The 16,756-nt window shown below is 36.6% G+C and overlaps 1 protein-coding gene across 1 annotated transcript in view; it reads right to left on the bottom strand.

The window, feature by feature from the left end:
* Nucleotides 1-2,645: 2,645 nt before the first annotated feature.
* LOC135477112 (protein rogdi-like) overlaps nucleotides 2,646-16,756 on the bottom strand; it is a 42,363-nt gene continuing 28,252 nt past the window's right edge. The window contains exons 3-11 of the mRNA XM_064757266.1: nucleotides 15,759-15,795; nucleotides 12,945-12,993; nucleotides 12,055-12,115; nucleotides 11,301-11,387; nucleotides 10,896-10,991; nucleotides 10,001-10,099; nucleotides 8,588-8,719; nucleotides 6,644-6,727; nucleotides 2,646-4,735 (exon numbers count right to left, since the gene is read on the bottom strand). Coding sequence (XP_064613336.1) covers nucleotides 4,673-4,735; nucleotides 6,644-6,727; nucleotides 8,588-8,719; nucleotides 10,001-10,099; nucleotides 10,896-10,991; nucleotides 11,301-11,387; nucleotides 12,055-12,115; nucleotides 12,945-12,993; nucleotides 15,759-15,795 — 708 coding nt within the window. The 3' untranslated portion in view covers nucleotides 2,646-4,672. The remainder of the gene's footprint in view (nucleotides 4,736-6,643; nucleotides 6,728-8,587; nucleotides 8,720-10,000; nucleotides 10,100-10,895; nucleotides 10,992-11,300; nucleotides 11,388-12,054; nucleotides 12,116-12,944; nucleotides 12,994-15,758; nucleotides 15,796-16,756) is intronic.

The raw sequence follows: 16,756 nt of genomic DNA, 5'->3' as shown, positions 1-16,756 counted from the left end.
AGCCTTATCCATGAACATACTGATCAAAATCTGTTACAATATTTGCACAAACTTATACTACGGGTCGCTTTATCAAATTTAAGAATTTAGAATCATTTTAATATTATAACGTTTCAAATACGAGCCTGATACTTTCTCAAAGGCAATAATTTAAGCTATACTTGGTAGGCTAAATGGTTAAAATTTTTATCTGACCAGCAAATACAGATTTTTTTGACCAAAGGTACAGCCTTCTTAAAATAGCAAAATAATCTTACGACTTGTGCGGGATTTACTCCTAACATGAACTGTTCTGGGATGTTGGGACTCATGTATGTGTATAATATTTGATTATTCAAAATTTACTTTTCAAAATTTAACTTATAATTTTTTTTTCTAATTTATATAATAGATTTTTGGACAAAACTGTTACATAAAAGCTTCAATACAATTAAGAATTTTCAGGAACACTATCCTTCTGGGCCCAGTTTTTCAAAACTAGTTTTAAGACTAGATACCAGATTTAATTATAAGTCAAGTTTTTATTTTTGCTCTAGCCTTTAAAAAACTTGTGCAACATTATATCAAATATGAAAAAAAAACTTGCTGCTGATATACTTTGACTTTGGGGAACTGCATTGGCTGTTAAGTTTGACTAAAGATTTAAATATAAATATATGACTTACTACCAATATTAGCTAATAGACTTTCGAGCTACTGGACCCTGGGGATTACCTGGACACATGTGGAAGTGGTCCTGTCCAGACATTACGTCATCAGAGACCAATCTGATCAGGAAATCTCTTCTCTGTTATCCTACCATACTGAAGGGATACAGAATCAGTGCGGATTGGCTAACAGTGTACACAGGGTTTTCTGGGGTAAATCATACAGCCCTTGGTCACCCTTGAATTAATCTGCCAACCTAAATATTCAGCTTAGGCCAAGCATAACCTGGTCGTGCTTATCTCTCACACACTAGTCAATCAAAATTTATTCTGTAAGCGTGCTGACTGGAAAAAAAAAAAACTGTCAAAGATCAGGTGACTTATCTCAAACACATTGATAATTCATAACAATCTTCAAGTACACCAAGTCCTATCCACTGGAGACTGAAATGGGTTTTTAAAATCAGACAACGCTGAGAGTTTTATTATGAACATCAAATGTCTGCATGCACAAGTAGTGCATGGTGAATGTAAAAATGTCTATACTTCATTGTGAATGTAAAAATGTCTATACTTCATTGTGAATGTAAAAATGTCTATACTTCATTATGAATGTAAAAATGTCTTCACTTCATGTGAATATCACATCTTTGTAGTTATTTTGAATGTAAACAACCTGTAGTTCATTGCGAGTACCAAATCTGTATAGACAGTAGTTCACCGCGAATGTCAGAGATGTTTAGGTCCACCAAGAGTGTCAAAGATCTGTTGTCTCTAGCATATGTCAAAGGTCTTCAGCCTATTTTGAATGTCAAACTCAAAAGATCTGTTTTGTGCGGATATAAAATGTCGGTAGTTCATCATGAGTGCTGGACATCTGTTTCTTCCATTTCTATCACAGATTAACTTTTGCTACCAAAGAAATTGCCTGATAAACAATGGACGATGTGACTCATTGTCTGCCTCGCAAATTTTTTACTTTTACAGTTAGGAAATTTCACACTGAGGTGTAAACCACATGCATGACTCAGGGCAAAACGTTCACATTTCGACGTGAGATTGTGTTTTCATAAAAAAAGGCGGCTCAGCGGTTGTTCAATGACAATGTTAGACAAATGTTCACCATTCATCCAAGACAAAACGTTCATCTTTTATAGAATACGGTTCATCAATATATCTATCTATACGTATATTTGAATTGGTCAAATGTTTACCCCAGACAAAAAGTTCCCCATACATTAATGTAGGCATGAGTACATTTGAATAAATACAAGAGAAATGTGTACAATACAAATGGATGCAACCATCTGACTAGGACATTAATGTAATGCAATTCATACTTTGGAACTGACGCACATTGTCTTCATTAATGGCATTAATGTGCCCCATACAAGTATCAGACAACCGTACACAAATCAGGTTATGTCAGATTGGAGTTTAATGTACACAACAGTGAGTGGTCAACTGTACACACTGTGCTTGTAACAAATAATGTACACATTTGCTCAACAGTCAGAGCAAATGGCTCCTTTCACAAACACATTACGAATACACATAATACTGTTTGAAGATATTTTAAATCATAACTGCGAATGAAGACAATAAATTTTAGCTGTATAATTAGATGATTTTGGTTGTTTGTGACTTGTTAAGGCATACTAACATGCACTCCGAACATTTTGATTTCTGAAACGAATATCCACAATATGCCACTTTAGGGTTTTGCAAAAAGTATGCTTTTCAATCTTAGACAGAAAATTTTCACTGGATGGAGATATAACACATTTTACAATTGTTGAAGAAAAGTTGTTTGATTACAGAAGTTCACTCAAAAAAAAAAAAAATATTAATGACCTAAAATTTTGCCAAACAATGTATAATTTCTGAGGTAAATAAATACTACAAAATATTACTTGTGGTGCTGAAAGTTACATTTTTCCAGCAGGACATTATCTGACCTAAGCAACAAACATTTCTAAGATCAATAGAACTCTCCGAATTTGGCAAAATATTCAAAATGTACGTCATTTAACTCACATACTATGACTCATTATGATTTGATAATTCAACATTTTTTTCTCAGTTGATGAGTACATCAAAATGATTATGCTAATCTATTCACTAAATCAACGAATTATAGTGACTTTTCCAAAAGTAACCATGCGTTGAACATAGCATTCAGCAAATAAGACAGAAATGTTACCTATGTTGAGTGAGAGATATTTTAGTTTATTCAAACAAAGTATCCTTGAGACAAAATTTCATGATCCAGGGGAGTTTCAGGTTGGAACTCTTTAGGTAGGTAAAGACAGTCCAACTGTGCCATGTGCCATGTGAAAAATGTTAGGCAACCTTCTCTGATGTTAATTTATTATCTACCACTTATCTGTCTCATCCTTTTCCTGAGGCACAAATGACATCTCTTTCCTTTAGGAACTTCTCAGATTCAAGAATATTTAGATTCTCAATTTTATCCATCACTCGGTAAATGTGATCAAAAATAGTTGCCTAACATTTCTGACAGGTCACATGATATAGTCAGACTTTTTCTACCTTTAGAGATAAAAGAGTCTGAACTCAAAATTCCCCTTCATAGAGCTCTGACCTCTTGGAACAGAAATACTACAAAGGTTGTTTGATGTTTTCTCTAATAATTAACATTCATAATAAAATTAGGACACTATGATAAATCTATAATGCTGGCCTCAACACAATTCATATATAAATATATATTACAAGTAAATTACAGTTTTTCCCAATATTTCTCACAAATATTTCTATTATACACATTTACATGTAACATTTTTTTTTTTATCACATATTACAAGGTGCCATTATAAAACAGCAGTGTCTTAATTACTGTGAAAAGCATAACACTAAAACTTTCATAAAAACTGTGACAATTTTACCTTATTACACATCAGACTAGATACTCTAATTTTTCACTGGAGAGCAACGGTCATATGATGGATGTGTACACTCCTTTATCTTGCATCAGATAACACATGCTTCTGCTGACTAGGTTATCTCCCTTTGCTAGGCTGTGAATTCGCCTGTTCATGGGTCTTCAGCCCTCAATTGATCGGTCTTCAGCAGGATAAATTTGTTACACAGTTACCACTAAAACACATACACCCGTAAGTGAAATGTGAAATCACAAAAACTGGCATAAAGTTAATGGTTAAGTGACCCATTTTCAACAGCATTCTGCCCTGGTGAAAGAGACGAATTGAGATAAAATTTTACAGCTCTAAGTGAAGTGCAGTAGATTTAGTGGTTACAAAGCCAAAAATTTATAGACGGACGGACAATGTCCTATCACAATCCAATCCTAAAGGGTTTATTAATACAACATGTAGAACGTCAATGTGAGGATATTAATGAATTCTTGTTGGCTTGCTGCCAAATAACCTGTAGACATTTTCCTTTCCACTATTTATTTATGACCAATTTTAATTTAAAGGGCAAAAGATGCAAATCAGAATTCACCACCATTATGGCTTTGAAATTCTGCATGTTGTTGCTGTATTTTGATTTATACCTTATAACAGTTCGTGCTGTAAACAGCCACCACTAGATGCAATAATATGAGGTTTCAACAGATTGTTTTGGCAGAAAAAGCAATTAAAATGCATAAGGTATGTCTTACAAAAGCCACTTTTATCTCTGAAGTTGCTCTTAACAGTCCAATATTTCCAAGACAAAGAATACATACATGCACTTTTTCTTTTAAGTTCATGACCCTTGAATAACATTAATCATGACCTAACCACAATTCAATAATATTGACCATTCAGAAACTGTTTTACTAATCAGTTTGAAACTCTCTCCAATTAGAGAAAGGCCTCTGAATGGATGGCTGGTTCACCTATTTACATATTGATACATATTTATTTTTCCATATTTAATTTGATGATTTTGTGGCAGTCCAAGTACATTCTGTGTACACTTATAACATACACATGATTAGTTTATAATTTTATAACAATTTTTTTTTTTATAATATACATCTATTAACTTCAACTTTACTCAAGATATTTGAACCAGTGGTTGAGGCCTAGGTCTTCAAAACTCTTCAATGTCTCTATCTGAAAACAGGAAAAATGAACCAAATTAACCACAAGCACTACACATGCCATACATATGCTATACAATTATACGATTTCTTGCAAGAACTGAAATCCACAAAAACCAATGAAGATGAACAATTCATGTAAGATTTGCATAATGATAACACTTCTCTCTATATACATCACCAACATACAACAAGGATAAGATAAAAGTGGTAGCCTCATTTAACCCCCCCCCCCCCAAAAAAACCAAAACAAACAGCATAATTTTAATAAACAGTGTTTTATAAGCACTCTGAAAACATGATAAATACAACATTTGTTTTTGTCAATAATTAATTACATCATCAGGATATTACCCAAGGATATAAACATATCCTGATCACTCAATTTTTTCGCATATAAAACAGCAACTTTCAGCATAATTTATGCACATTTTAAGTCTGATTTTGGAGACAAAACTATAATTACACATCATCACAAAAACCATAATTTTATCAGTCTACAAAGAATGATGTCTTCAGAATGTGCTTAAATAAACACCTTGCAAACCTTCCAAACGGTTGAAGAATTACAGCAGCGCATGTATCAGTTTTCTCCCATACATGCAGATGTATTTTCTCTGTTTTTGGGGACTTCATTAATAAATGAAATTTGGTTGGTGTTCAACACTATACTCAGCAACATGTACTCGATTACAACATGACAACAGTAAGATTTAAGTGTGGAGGAAACTGCATAATGCCTGGTAAACTTAACTCTGAAACCTGATGTGAAACCAGTGATGTAAATCGTCAAACTATTCAACCGCTAAAGCACTTTCTTAAGTGGAATTTATGCATGCAATTATTATGAAAATGATGTTAAAAATGATTTGTTTGTGTCACTTAAAATGCAAGCTTCACAAAACTGTGCGAATTATTTCTCCACATCCCATAGTTCTCTCAATGTTTTTTTCAAAATACTGGTGGTGGTTGAAAAGTTTGAAGAATTAGGTTAAGTCAATAGGAATTGAGTTCTATCACACATCCTATTAGGTTCCCATATCCTATTAGGTTTCCACATCCTATTAGGTTTCCACATCCTATTAGGTTTCCACATTCTATTAGGTTTCCACATCCTATTAGGTTTCCACATCCTATTAGGTTTCTAGACTCAACACTAAAATTAGACACCTCACCCAGTAATCATCTTATATTATGCTCTGTATACACTGGGACTCAAGACCCACCTCAATCTACTGTAAATCTTCAACCTAATTCAGTGGAATTTATGCATACAATTATTACAAAAATGACAGAAATGGTTTGTCTGCCTCACTAAAGATGCAAGCTTCCTAAAACTTATTTCTCAAAGATACCCCATAGTTCTCTCAAAGCGGTCCAAAATATTGGTGGTTTGTTAAAAAGGTTGAAGAATAAGGGTACTGATACCACTCAACTGGAGTTGTACTCTAGTCATCACAGGTATACGGGTTCAATCCAAAGTTGTTTGGCCATCAGCGACTGAGAGCAACTCTGTAGGACTAGTTGAGTTGAGTCACGACTAAAGATCCAGTGTATGCAGAGCCGTACATGTGAAATGTCTTTAGGATGCATCTATGTATACATATATGTAGGCTTGTGGTTTAACATAATCCTTAACAATATGTCAGTCACATCACAACAAGGAGTCATGTGGTGTGTGTACATATGATGTGTCTTCTTGTGTCCATGCCACCAAAGTGTTGCTGACGCTGAAGTATCATGCCGAAGACACCAGACATGACACCCCACCCAGTCACATTCTACTGGTACTTGCTGTAATCTCTCAGTGGTGAGCACCAAGCGAGGCAGAAAAATATACCATTTTTTAAAGTCATTGGTATGACCCGACCCGAGGGATAGACCTATTAGCTGACAGAGTATTGGCGAATGTAAGACTTACTTTATCTTTAAATTGTTGGCACTGTTGTAGTGCCACCGTCAGAAGAATTAGTACCTCGTTTAACCACTGAACCGAGCTTTCTATCTGAAAACAAAAATAACAAATTGATACACACTTAAATAGATACACACTGTTCCCAAAAAATATATACACATAATATACTGCAAATTATTCATGTAAAAAAATTCAAAATTAAAAACACATCATTTGTTCACTTGATTATGTGTTTAACATTGTTTTCAATAGTGTTTCAGTCCAGACAGTACGTGTCTTCTTGTTGCTGGACTGTGTGTCTGAGCCTATTAACAAGTGGCATCACCTGACTTGTTTGCCCCTCCTATTACCAGGGGTGGGAAAAAGGGGAGAGAGAGAGAGGGGTGGGGGTGGGGATGGTGGTGGGGTGGGGGTGGTGGGGGGGGGGGGGGTGATTTGGGGAATAGTGGTTATAAAAATAGAAAATGCAATTTAAAACACCAGTTCCAGCTGGTGGTTGGAGGGGCAAATAATCCCAGTGACATGACTCGTCATTTTGTAAGATCAATTTGTACATCGGATGTAAGGGTTTTCAGGAAAAAAGTAGCCCAGTAGCTGACAGGCTTCCCACCAATCTGTTTTTATACACAAATAGTCAATATCAGTATTTGCTTAAACAGAAAGGTGTGACGGCCTGGAAATTCATGATAATTACACAGATTGACAAAAAAATCAATCACGATGGATTCGTGAATTGTGTGAATATTTCCAGCCTCTGATGTTGGTATTTCTTACCTGTAACGGTGTGGATATTTCCAGCCTCTGATGTTGGTATTTGTCTTACCTGTAATGGTGTGGATATTTCCAGCCTCTGATGTTGGTATTTGCCTTACCTGTAATGGTGTGGATATTTCCAGCCTCTGATGATGGTATTTGTCTTACCTGTAATCATGAGGATATTTCCAGCCTCTGATGTTGGTATTTGTCTTACCTGTAATGGTGTGGATATTTCCAGCCTCTGATGATGGTATTTGTCTTACCTGTAATCGTGAGGATATTTCCAGCCTCTGATGTTGGTATTTGTCTTACCTGTAATCGTGAGGATATTTCCAGCCTCTGATGTTGGTATTTGTCTTACCTGTAATCATGAGGATATTTCCAGCCTCTGATGTTGGTAGTTGCCTTACCTGTAATGGTGTGGATATTTCCAGCCTCTGATGTTGGTATTTGCTTTACCTGTAATGGTGTGGATATTTCCAGCCTCTGATGTTGGTAGTTGCCTTACCTGTAATCGTGAAGATATTTCCAGCCTCTGATGTTGGTATTTGCCTTACCTGTAATGGTGTGGATATTTCCAGCCTCTGATGTTGGTATTTGTCTTACCTGTAATCATGAGGATATTTCCAGCCTCTGATGTTGGTATTTGTCTTACCTGTAATGGTGTGGATATTTCCAGCCTCTGATGTTGGTATTTGTCTTACCTGTAATCGTGAGGGTATTTCCAGTCTCTGGTGTTGGTATTTGTCTTACCTGTAATCATGAGGATATTTCCAGTCTGTGATGTTGGTATTTGTCTTACCTGTAATCGTGAAGATATTTCCAGCCTCTGATGTTGGTATTTGTCTTACCTGTAATGGTGTGGATATTTCCAGCCTCTGATGTTGGTAGTTGCCTTACCTGTAATCGTGAAGATATTTCCAGCCTCTGATGTTGGTATTTGCCTTACCTGTAATGGTGTGGATATTTCCAGCCTCTGATGATGGTATTTGTCTTACCTGTAATCATGAGGATATTTCCAGCCTCTGATGTTGGTATTTGTCTTACCTGTAATGGTGTGGATATTTCCAGCCTCTGATGTTGGTAGTTGCCTTACCTGTAATCGTGAGGATATTTCCAGTCTCTGGTGTTGGTATTTGTCTTACCTGTAATGGTGTGGATATTTCCAGCCTCTGATGTTGGTAGTTGCCTTACCTGTAATCGTGAGGATATTTCCAGTCTCTGGTGTTGGTTCGGATGAAGATTGTAGAGAGCCAGGATAAGCTTGTGGGAATGTATGTAGAAACTTAAGGCCACATCTTTAGGGACTGATGGGTTAAAAGATTGCTGTAAGGGGAGACAACCACATGGATTACTACAAACAGGGTCACCTGCCATGTTACTCATACTTCCTACGGGAAATACCTCATTTGACTTAAAAATGACTTGATTTGAAAAAAAAAAAAATAGTTAAAGGTCATATGATATTACATTTGGTGCTGAAAATTACATTTTTTCACAAGGACATCAAATCATGAAACCTTTCTTATATTAAAACCTAAAAAAAAAAACAGGTGAAATTAATCACAGACAAAATTTTATGTAAAATATGTGAGTAATGCGTCAACTATTTTCAATCTATTTGACAAGTCTGAGAGCAAATTTAGAAATGCACCCAAATCAGATTCAAAAGCAAGTCGAGCACAGCACCTGCAAAGCACATTTATCGTTGTATTTTAGGGATTAACAAGACTGCTTAACAGCCTTCCTCAGTTTCAGAATTATCAACTGCAATATTGTCTAATTTTTGCAGCACATTGTATTGTTTGATTTGACATTTCCACAGCTCTCAACACTACCAGTATTTCATATCAGAAAGGTATGAATGTCTTCTATAGGCAGTATTCAATTTCTACAGAAATCTTGCCAAATCCGTCAGATTATTTGAGGATGTTTCACAGACTGCAGGAAAGCCTATTACTTTTCATACACTGGATGGACATCCACTTACAAAGAGGAACCTGAATGTTTGAAGACATGAAATCTACGCAGTCAACTTTCAGCAATATCTCACAGCCACTGTGAATTTACGTTTCTTGGTCAATATTGGTTAAGAAACACTTAAGTTTCCAAGAGATTGTAGTGTACTCTGAAAAATACCCAGTTCTGAGATTAAAAAGGTTATCATGTGCACATAAGTACAAGTTTATGATTTCACCAATCTAAACTGTGTTCTCGTCTATGAATCGCTGGACACTTGAGGTGTCGGTTCAATCCCAGCTTCGGAAGGATTATTTTTGAGAATATTCTGAATTCAGTGAAGACATGCTGGTGAAAAAGCAGATCTGTTTAGGTCATCATTATAAAATGTTTGTTGGTAATCACTTAGCCTTCTATCCGAACAGGTGAGCCGGCTCACACGCTAACACTGAGCGTTCAGTTCAGTTATATGCCAGAGGTTGGTGGTTTAATACCTCCAAGCACTCCAATATCCTACAGGCATGAAACTGAACTTCACCATGTATAATATAAGTCCAACAGTCTGGAGCACGGAACACCAATCAATCTATCAGTGATTCATGTACAAGCTTATTCAATGGGTAGACTTAAACTTTCTTTTCAGCTCACCATATTTCTATTGGAAATTAACTCTTCCAAGGATTTGCGCTTAGGCAAGGCCAGACTACCTCGTGCTCTGTTTAAGCTCTCCATCAGCATGTCTAGTAACTGAAACAAACAACTTCAGAAAATTATATCCCAGGCTAAATATGCAGAATAATAAAGCAAGCATCTGAAAAGTAAGGATAGGATTTATTTATTTCATTGATTAGTGTTCTATGCCGTACTCATGAATGTTTCACTTATATGACAGGGGCAAGCAATATTGGGGGAGGTAACCAAGCAGAGCCCTGGGGAAACCCCTGACCATCTGCTGGCTATTGACAGATGTTGCCAGACTGTGTTTGGCTGGACAGGAAGCCAGCATGAGCTGGACTTGAACTCACATCGTGCACATTGGTGAGAGTCTCCATGCTGGCGTGCTAACACCCTCAGTCACAGAGCTTCCCCATCAGGATAGGAATATGCAAACAAAATTTTAATCAAACTAGGACTACATTTATGACAGTTAATATACTGAGCTGGTTTTCAGGCTTGGCCAGAGGTTGTTGTCGTTTAGGTTTGTTTCCACGTCTGTTGTGAAATAACTATGGTTATGTCATAACGATACCCTTACAGTCCGTGCGTTCACTTAACATCACTGCCACCACTAGCAAATTTTGGAGGTAAAAAATTGACCACCATCAAGGTCACTGGGGTCACTGTACTAAATGAGGCAGGAAATAATGTCAGAAAACACAAAGACTATTTCTATTATTGCTAGATACATACAAATTCTCTCTATGTAAAGTATGTACAACATGATTCTAATCAGAGTTCAAAGGCCAAACTTGTCCACAGGCGGCAGTAATATAAAGCTAGCAGAGAGAGTCGCACATGTGCTGAAGGGAGTGAAATGTCATACCATGATAACTTCTGTGGCGGACTGGAAACACTGGTTCTTGTCTCTATCCTCCAGAGACCTGATGGCTCTACATAGGTGATTCCCAGCATCCTGAACCTAAAGGGTCCCAGCAAACAAGGGAGGTAAATAGAATCATGTTTTTATTGCTTCACATTATCAGGTGCACCTACAGAACCACTGACCCTGGCACAGAAATGGTTTATTGGGTCAGCAAATATCATTCCATTTCAATACTATAGAACACATTCAACAAGTTACTTTGTGCAAAATGATCTGATGCTATATTTGAAGTATTTCGAGATTTAAAGACTTTTTGGAGCAGCGGTGATTAGGTGAGTATAAGGTAATTATCCCTATACTGCCCGTACCGTGGGAAGAATCGTCTCAGCGTCTTTATGACCATACCTGTTGAAGCCTCCAGGGTACATCTGGTTTGATGGAAGTCCTGAAATGCTGACTGCTGTTACCCTGCTTGTGTTTGAAGTTTACATCCTGGTGACGAGAAAAAAACAACCAACCAATGAAACTCAGATTAATACTGACTTTGGTAAAGGGCTATGTCTGAGAGCCCAACAAAAAAAAAATGGCCACAGTCTCCTGTTTCAATAGATTAGTTTACTTAGGCCCTGAAACTGGCCACGTCGGCAAATGTAGTTTATATATTTAATAACATGTACAACTTACCTTCAAGTTGTCTTTGTGGAACAGGGGCAAATTTGCTATGCTGTATTTTCATCTAAAGTTTAGCATTTTTCAAGTGACACATTTTGTTTGATTCTGTCTCATTTTCTCTCCTTAAGGGAGAACTTAAGAGCTTTTTGTGAAGTTTGATTAATATTTTATGAGAAAAACTTAAGCGCTGTTACCTGGATATCACCATACCTTCCCAGCACAGCTCAAAACACCTTTCTAACATCGATATAATCAGTATTAGGCAAAATGTGCGTATTTATTTATTTATTTGATTGTGGTTTACGTCGTACTCAAGGATATTTCACCTTTACGCCGCCGGCCAGCATTATGGTGGGAGGAAACCATACACAGCCAGGGGGAAACCCACGACCATTGGCAGGTTGCTGCCTGATCTTCCCACCTATGTATGCATCATTATAGTTATGTATAAAATTTGTCAGATTTGAAGCGGAGCACACATACTTACGGCCTCACAGAGCATGTCTCCTAGCATTGTGACCACACATTTCACACTCCCTGACGAGCCACTGTAAACACAGCAACAACAAAACCTTACCATGAATGAACGAATGCTTGGGGTTTTACATCGCACTTAACAATTTTTCAGTCACATGACCACTAATACCATATTTGAAGGAATGCATGATACCATTATAGGTCCATACCATACACAAGCAATGAATGTATTTCAACTATAAAATAGGATAAGAATTTTTTGTAAACTTCGATTAATTTCATATCAGAAAAGCTTTAGTGTTGGCACAAAAGTTTCATCTTGAGGCCTTTATGTTCTTCTGAATGTGTATTCTGTACATGCAAAACTTTATTTAAAAGATAGTATATATAGTAGATGGTTGCTACAGAAGGGCAGATTTTTCTTCACAACACTGGGGAAAAGGCGGGGAAATATATCATGCTAAGTTTTAATAGAACACACAAGTATATATGTTTACATTCAGAAACAAAAAAATACATGACTTTCTCTTAGATTTTCAACATTCATCACTTTTTCATGATACTTGATGACTGGAAAATTCATTTATCACTGTTCGAAGTTTTTTCATGACTGTGGCAAGCCCGTTTACAGTAAGACATCATTTACTGTATCGCACTGCTGACTGTATCGCACAGCTGACTGTATCGCAATGCTGACTGTATCGCACAGCTGACTGTATCGCACTGCTGACTGTATCGCACCGCTGACTGTATGGCACAGCTGACTGTACCACACTGCTGACTACATCACACTGTTGACTGTATCGCACTGCTGACTGTATCAAACTGCTGACTGTATCACATAGGATTTCAGAATCACATCTCCCCTAGTGGAACTCATCCGTTCGGTCAAATACTTACTTAGGACTTGCCAGTAATATCCTCTGTGGTCTGAGTAATGTGTCTTCATCTGAAAAAGTCAGAGAGTCAAAAAATAGTTCCTCAAATAATTTATTCAGATTATACTTCACTCATGTTGTTCACACATAACCTATTCAGATTTTACTTCACTCATGTTGTTCACACATAACCTATTCAGATTTTACTTCACTCATGCTGTTCACGCATAATCTATTCAGATTTTACTTCACTCATGTTGTTCACACATAATCTATTCAGGTTTTACTTCACTCATGCTGTTCACAAATAATCTATTCAGATTTACTTCACTCATGTTGTTCACACATAATCTATTCAGATTTTACTTCACTCATGCTGTTCACAAATAATCTATTCAGATTTTACTTCACTCATGTTGTTCACGCATAATCTATTCAGATTTTACTTCACTCATCAGACATGATTGTGGGGAACGAAGAAAATAGCTGAAATTTACTATCATAGCCCAAAAAGGCCGGGGTCCAGGGGCCGCCTAGGCCCCGTAAGCTGGAAAAATCTGCGTGGCTGAAAATGGATTCTGGGACGTTTTTGGCTATTAAAATCAAACTAGAATCCTGTAAAATATGAAGAAAACCAACACTGTTTTCTGACTTACAGATTTTCCCATCTGCTTTGTCCCCACAGAACTCTAATCTTCTGGACAGAGAGAAGAATGCATTTTTGTACCCAAGCCAAAATTTAATACATGTAACAGATTTTTTCTGGTTCAGACATTGTTAGTAGTGTACAGGTCATTTTCAGCATTTTCCGCTAAAAAGTGGAAAAAAATCATGTCTGACTCATGCTGTTCACACAATCTATTCAGATTTTACTTCACTCATGCTGTTCACACAATCTATTCAGATTTTACTTCACTCATGTTGTTCACACATAATCTATTCAGATTTTACTTCACTCATGCTGTTCACATATAATCTATTCAGATTTTACTTCACTCATGTTGTTCACACATAATCTATTCAGATTTTACTTCACTCATGCTGTTCACATATAATCTATTCAGATTTTACTTCACTCATGTTGTTCACGCATAATCTATTCAGATTTTACTTCACTCATGTTGTTCACACATAATCTATTCAGATTTTACTTCACTCATGTTGTTCACAAATAACCTATTCAGATTTTACTTCACTCATGCTGTTCACACATAATCTATTCAGATTTTACTTCACTCATGTTGTTCACACATAATCTATTCAGATTTTACTTCACTCATGTTGATCACACATAATCTATTCAGATTTTACTTCACTCCTGCTGTTCACACATAATCTATTCAGATTTTACTTCACTCATGCTGTTCACACATAATCTATTCAGATTTTACTTCACTCATGTTGTTCACAAATAACCTATTCAGATTTTACTTCACTCATGTTGTTCACACATAACCTATTCAGATTTTACTTCACTCATGTTGTTCACACATAATCTATTCAGATTTTACTTCACTCATGTTGTTCACACATAATCTATTCAGATTTTACTTCACTCATGCTGTTCACACATAATCTATTCAGATTTTACTTCACTCATGCTGTTCACAAATAATTTATTCAGATTTTACTTCACACATGCTGTTCACACATAATCTATTCAGATTTTACTTCACACATGCTGTTCACACATAATCTATTCAGATTTTACTTCACTCATGTTGTTCACACATAATGATCACAACGTTATTATTATCACGCCTACAATAGAGGTCAACCTATGGAAGGCCGTGGGTTTCCTCTGGGCAGAGCATGGTTTCCTCCCACCATAATGCTGGTCGTTGTCGTATAAATGGAATAATCTTGAGTACGGCGTAAAACACCAAACAAATAAATAAATCAATATAGTAGCGGTGAAAAGGTTTGAGATTTTGAGCTCTTCATAGTGACAACCTCAACACAAACTCAGACCATCCAATACAATTTAAAGGTGTCAAATGCATTAGATACCAATTATATCACTGGAAAACAATATGGAAGTGTATATACATGTACCACAAATATTGATTTATTTGATTGGTGTTTTACGCCGTACTCAAGAATATTTCACTTATACGACTGCAGACAATATTATGGTGGGTGGAAACCTACGACCTTCCGCAGGTTGTTGGCAGACCTGTAGTACAAATATTCGTTCAGATATTATTATTATGTGAATTATCTACATATGCAAGTTATATTTGTGATGACCTGGGATCAATTTGAGGTCATCATATTTATCCTGACGTGAAGCTCTTCCCAGTTTCCAAACATCATATTTTTTATGCTGGCCATTTCCTGCATAAGTGAAATAAATGTAGTCTTGAGTATGGCATAAAACACCAATCAAATAAAGAACTAAACAATCAAAAACCAGTGAATACCCAAACATTCTGGCCCCTGTACAGGACTGATGATGGAGGCCTGCTAATATGTTAACAGTTTCATGCACAGTGGTGGGAGAAAAAACAATAGCAGTCTGAATCACTGGCGCCTGCAGATGGAGAGGCAAACTGGGTAGGTGACAGCTTGGGGCATCTTTCTTGGATATGGTGCACGATGACAGGTTTAATCACAGTTACCTCTACTTGGACACCGGCAAATTTATTGCCCAGCAGTAAATGTTATTTTTTAGGATGGATTCAGCCACAATTCATTTAATTTCCTTTTCACTTAACATGCTCCAGAATATTCCAGCTCTCATTTTATAGATTGAAGATACATTTATTGTACATAAGAAAACAAATCTGCTAATTCTTGAGAATTGAATATAAACAAGGGTATTGATTAAACTTACTTGGAACTGAGCGCAAGGGAAACCGTCGGCTGCAATCCTAATGAGGTAAAAACAGACAAAAAAACAGAGAAATGCTTCAATCGATTTTGCATTACGCCAGCCAGATACTTATTTCATATGACCACATAATCCTTTATCAATATTCCTTTTGATAACAGAATTATTTAATCAGGCATGGTTATTTTGCTGAAAGCCATCCAGATTGAATTCTAGTTGCTATGACAACACTTAGCTGACATAAGCTGAGAGTTGCAATACTCAGAACCTGAGACGTGACATACAGATACCTGAAATCCAAAACTTTCTCAGGTGTAGACTAAACCGTGTTTAAACTAAAGGGAACCAAAAGGGTAGTAACCTGCAGTATAAATATAAAAAAAAACAACAAAAAAACACAGACACGCTACATGTACATGCATACATACTAACAGTGGAAATGCTTTTTAACTTTTAGTGGCTCTGTGGCCTAGTGGTTAGAATGCTAGTGTTGCACTATTATGACCCAGGAGCCTCTCAACAATGCGACCGCTGTGAGTTCAAGTCCAGTTCGAGGCTGGCTTCCTCTCCTGACGTACATGGAAAGGTCTGCCAGCAACAAGCCCATGGTTGTAGGTTTCTCCAGGGCTCTGCCTGGTTTCCTCCCATACAAACAACTTTATTCACTTGGCCAATCAGGGTTCACCATAGAAACCACTGATCACATAATAACGATAATAATAATAATAATACGTTATTTTTTGAAGGAGATCAATAAGTCCCGCGTGCATACAGAGATTGACACAAAAGGTTATTTACAAAGTCTATACAGTATATATAAAATACGGATGAACCTGATGTAAGATGATCAAAGACTACACACTGACATTCTGTGATTTTTTTAACGTGTATAGGCAGTCGGCTCCACAATGTCACCCCAGAATATCTGAAAGAATTTTTAATGGCACTGGTTGTAGGTTTTGGGGGGGATGAGGTTCATGGAGGTGGTAAATCGAAGGTTA

The sequence above is a fragment of the Liolophura sinensis genome, chromosome 10, assembly GCF_032854445.1.
Source record: "Liolophura sinensis isolate JHLJ2023 chromosome 10, CUHK_Ljap_v2, whole genome shotgun sequence".
Lineage (NCBI taxonomy): Eukaryota > Metazoa > Mollusca > Polyplacophora > Chitonida > Chitonidae > Liolophura > Liolophura sinensis.
Note: the sequence above shows the minus strand (reverse complement) of the source record. Positions and strands in the feature narration are given on the sequence as shown.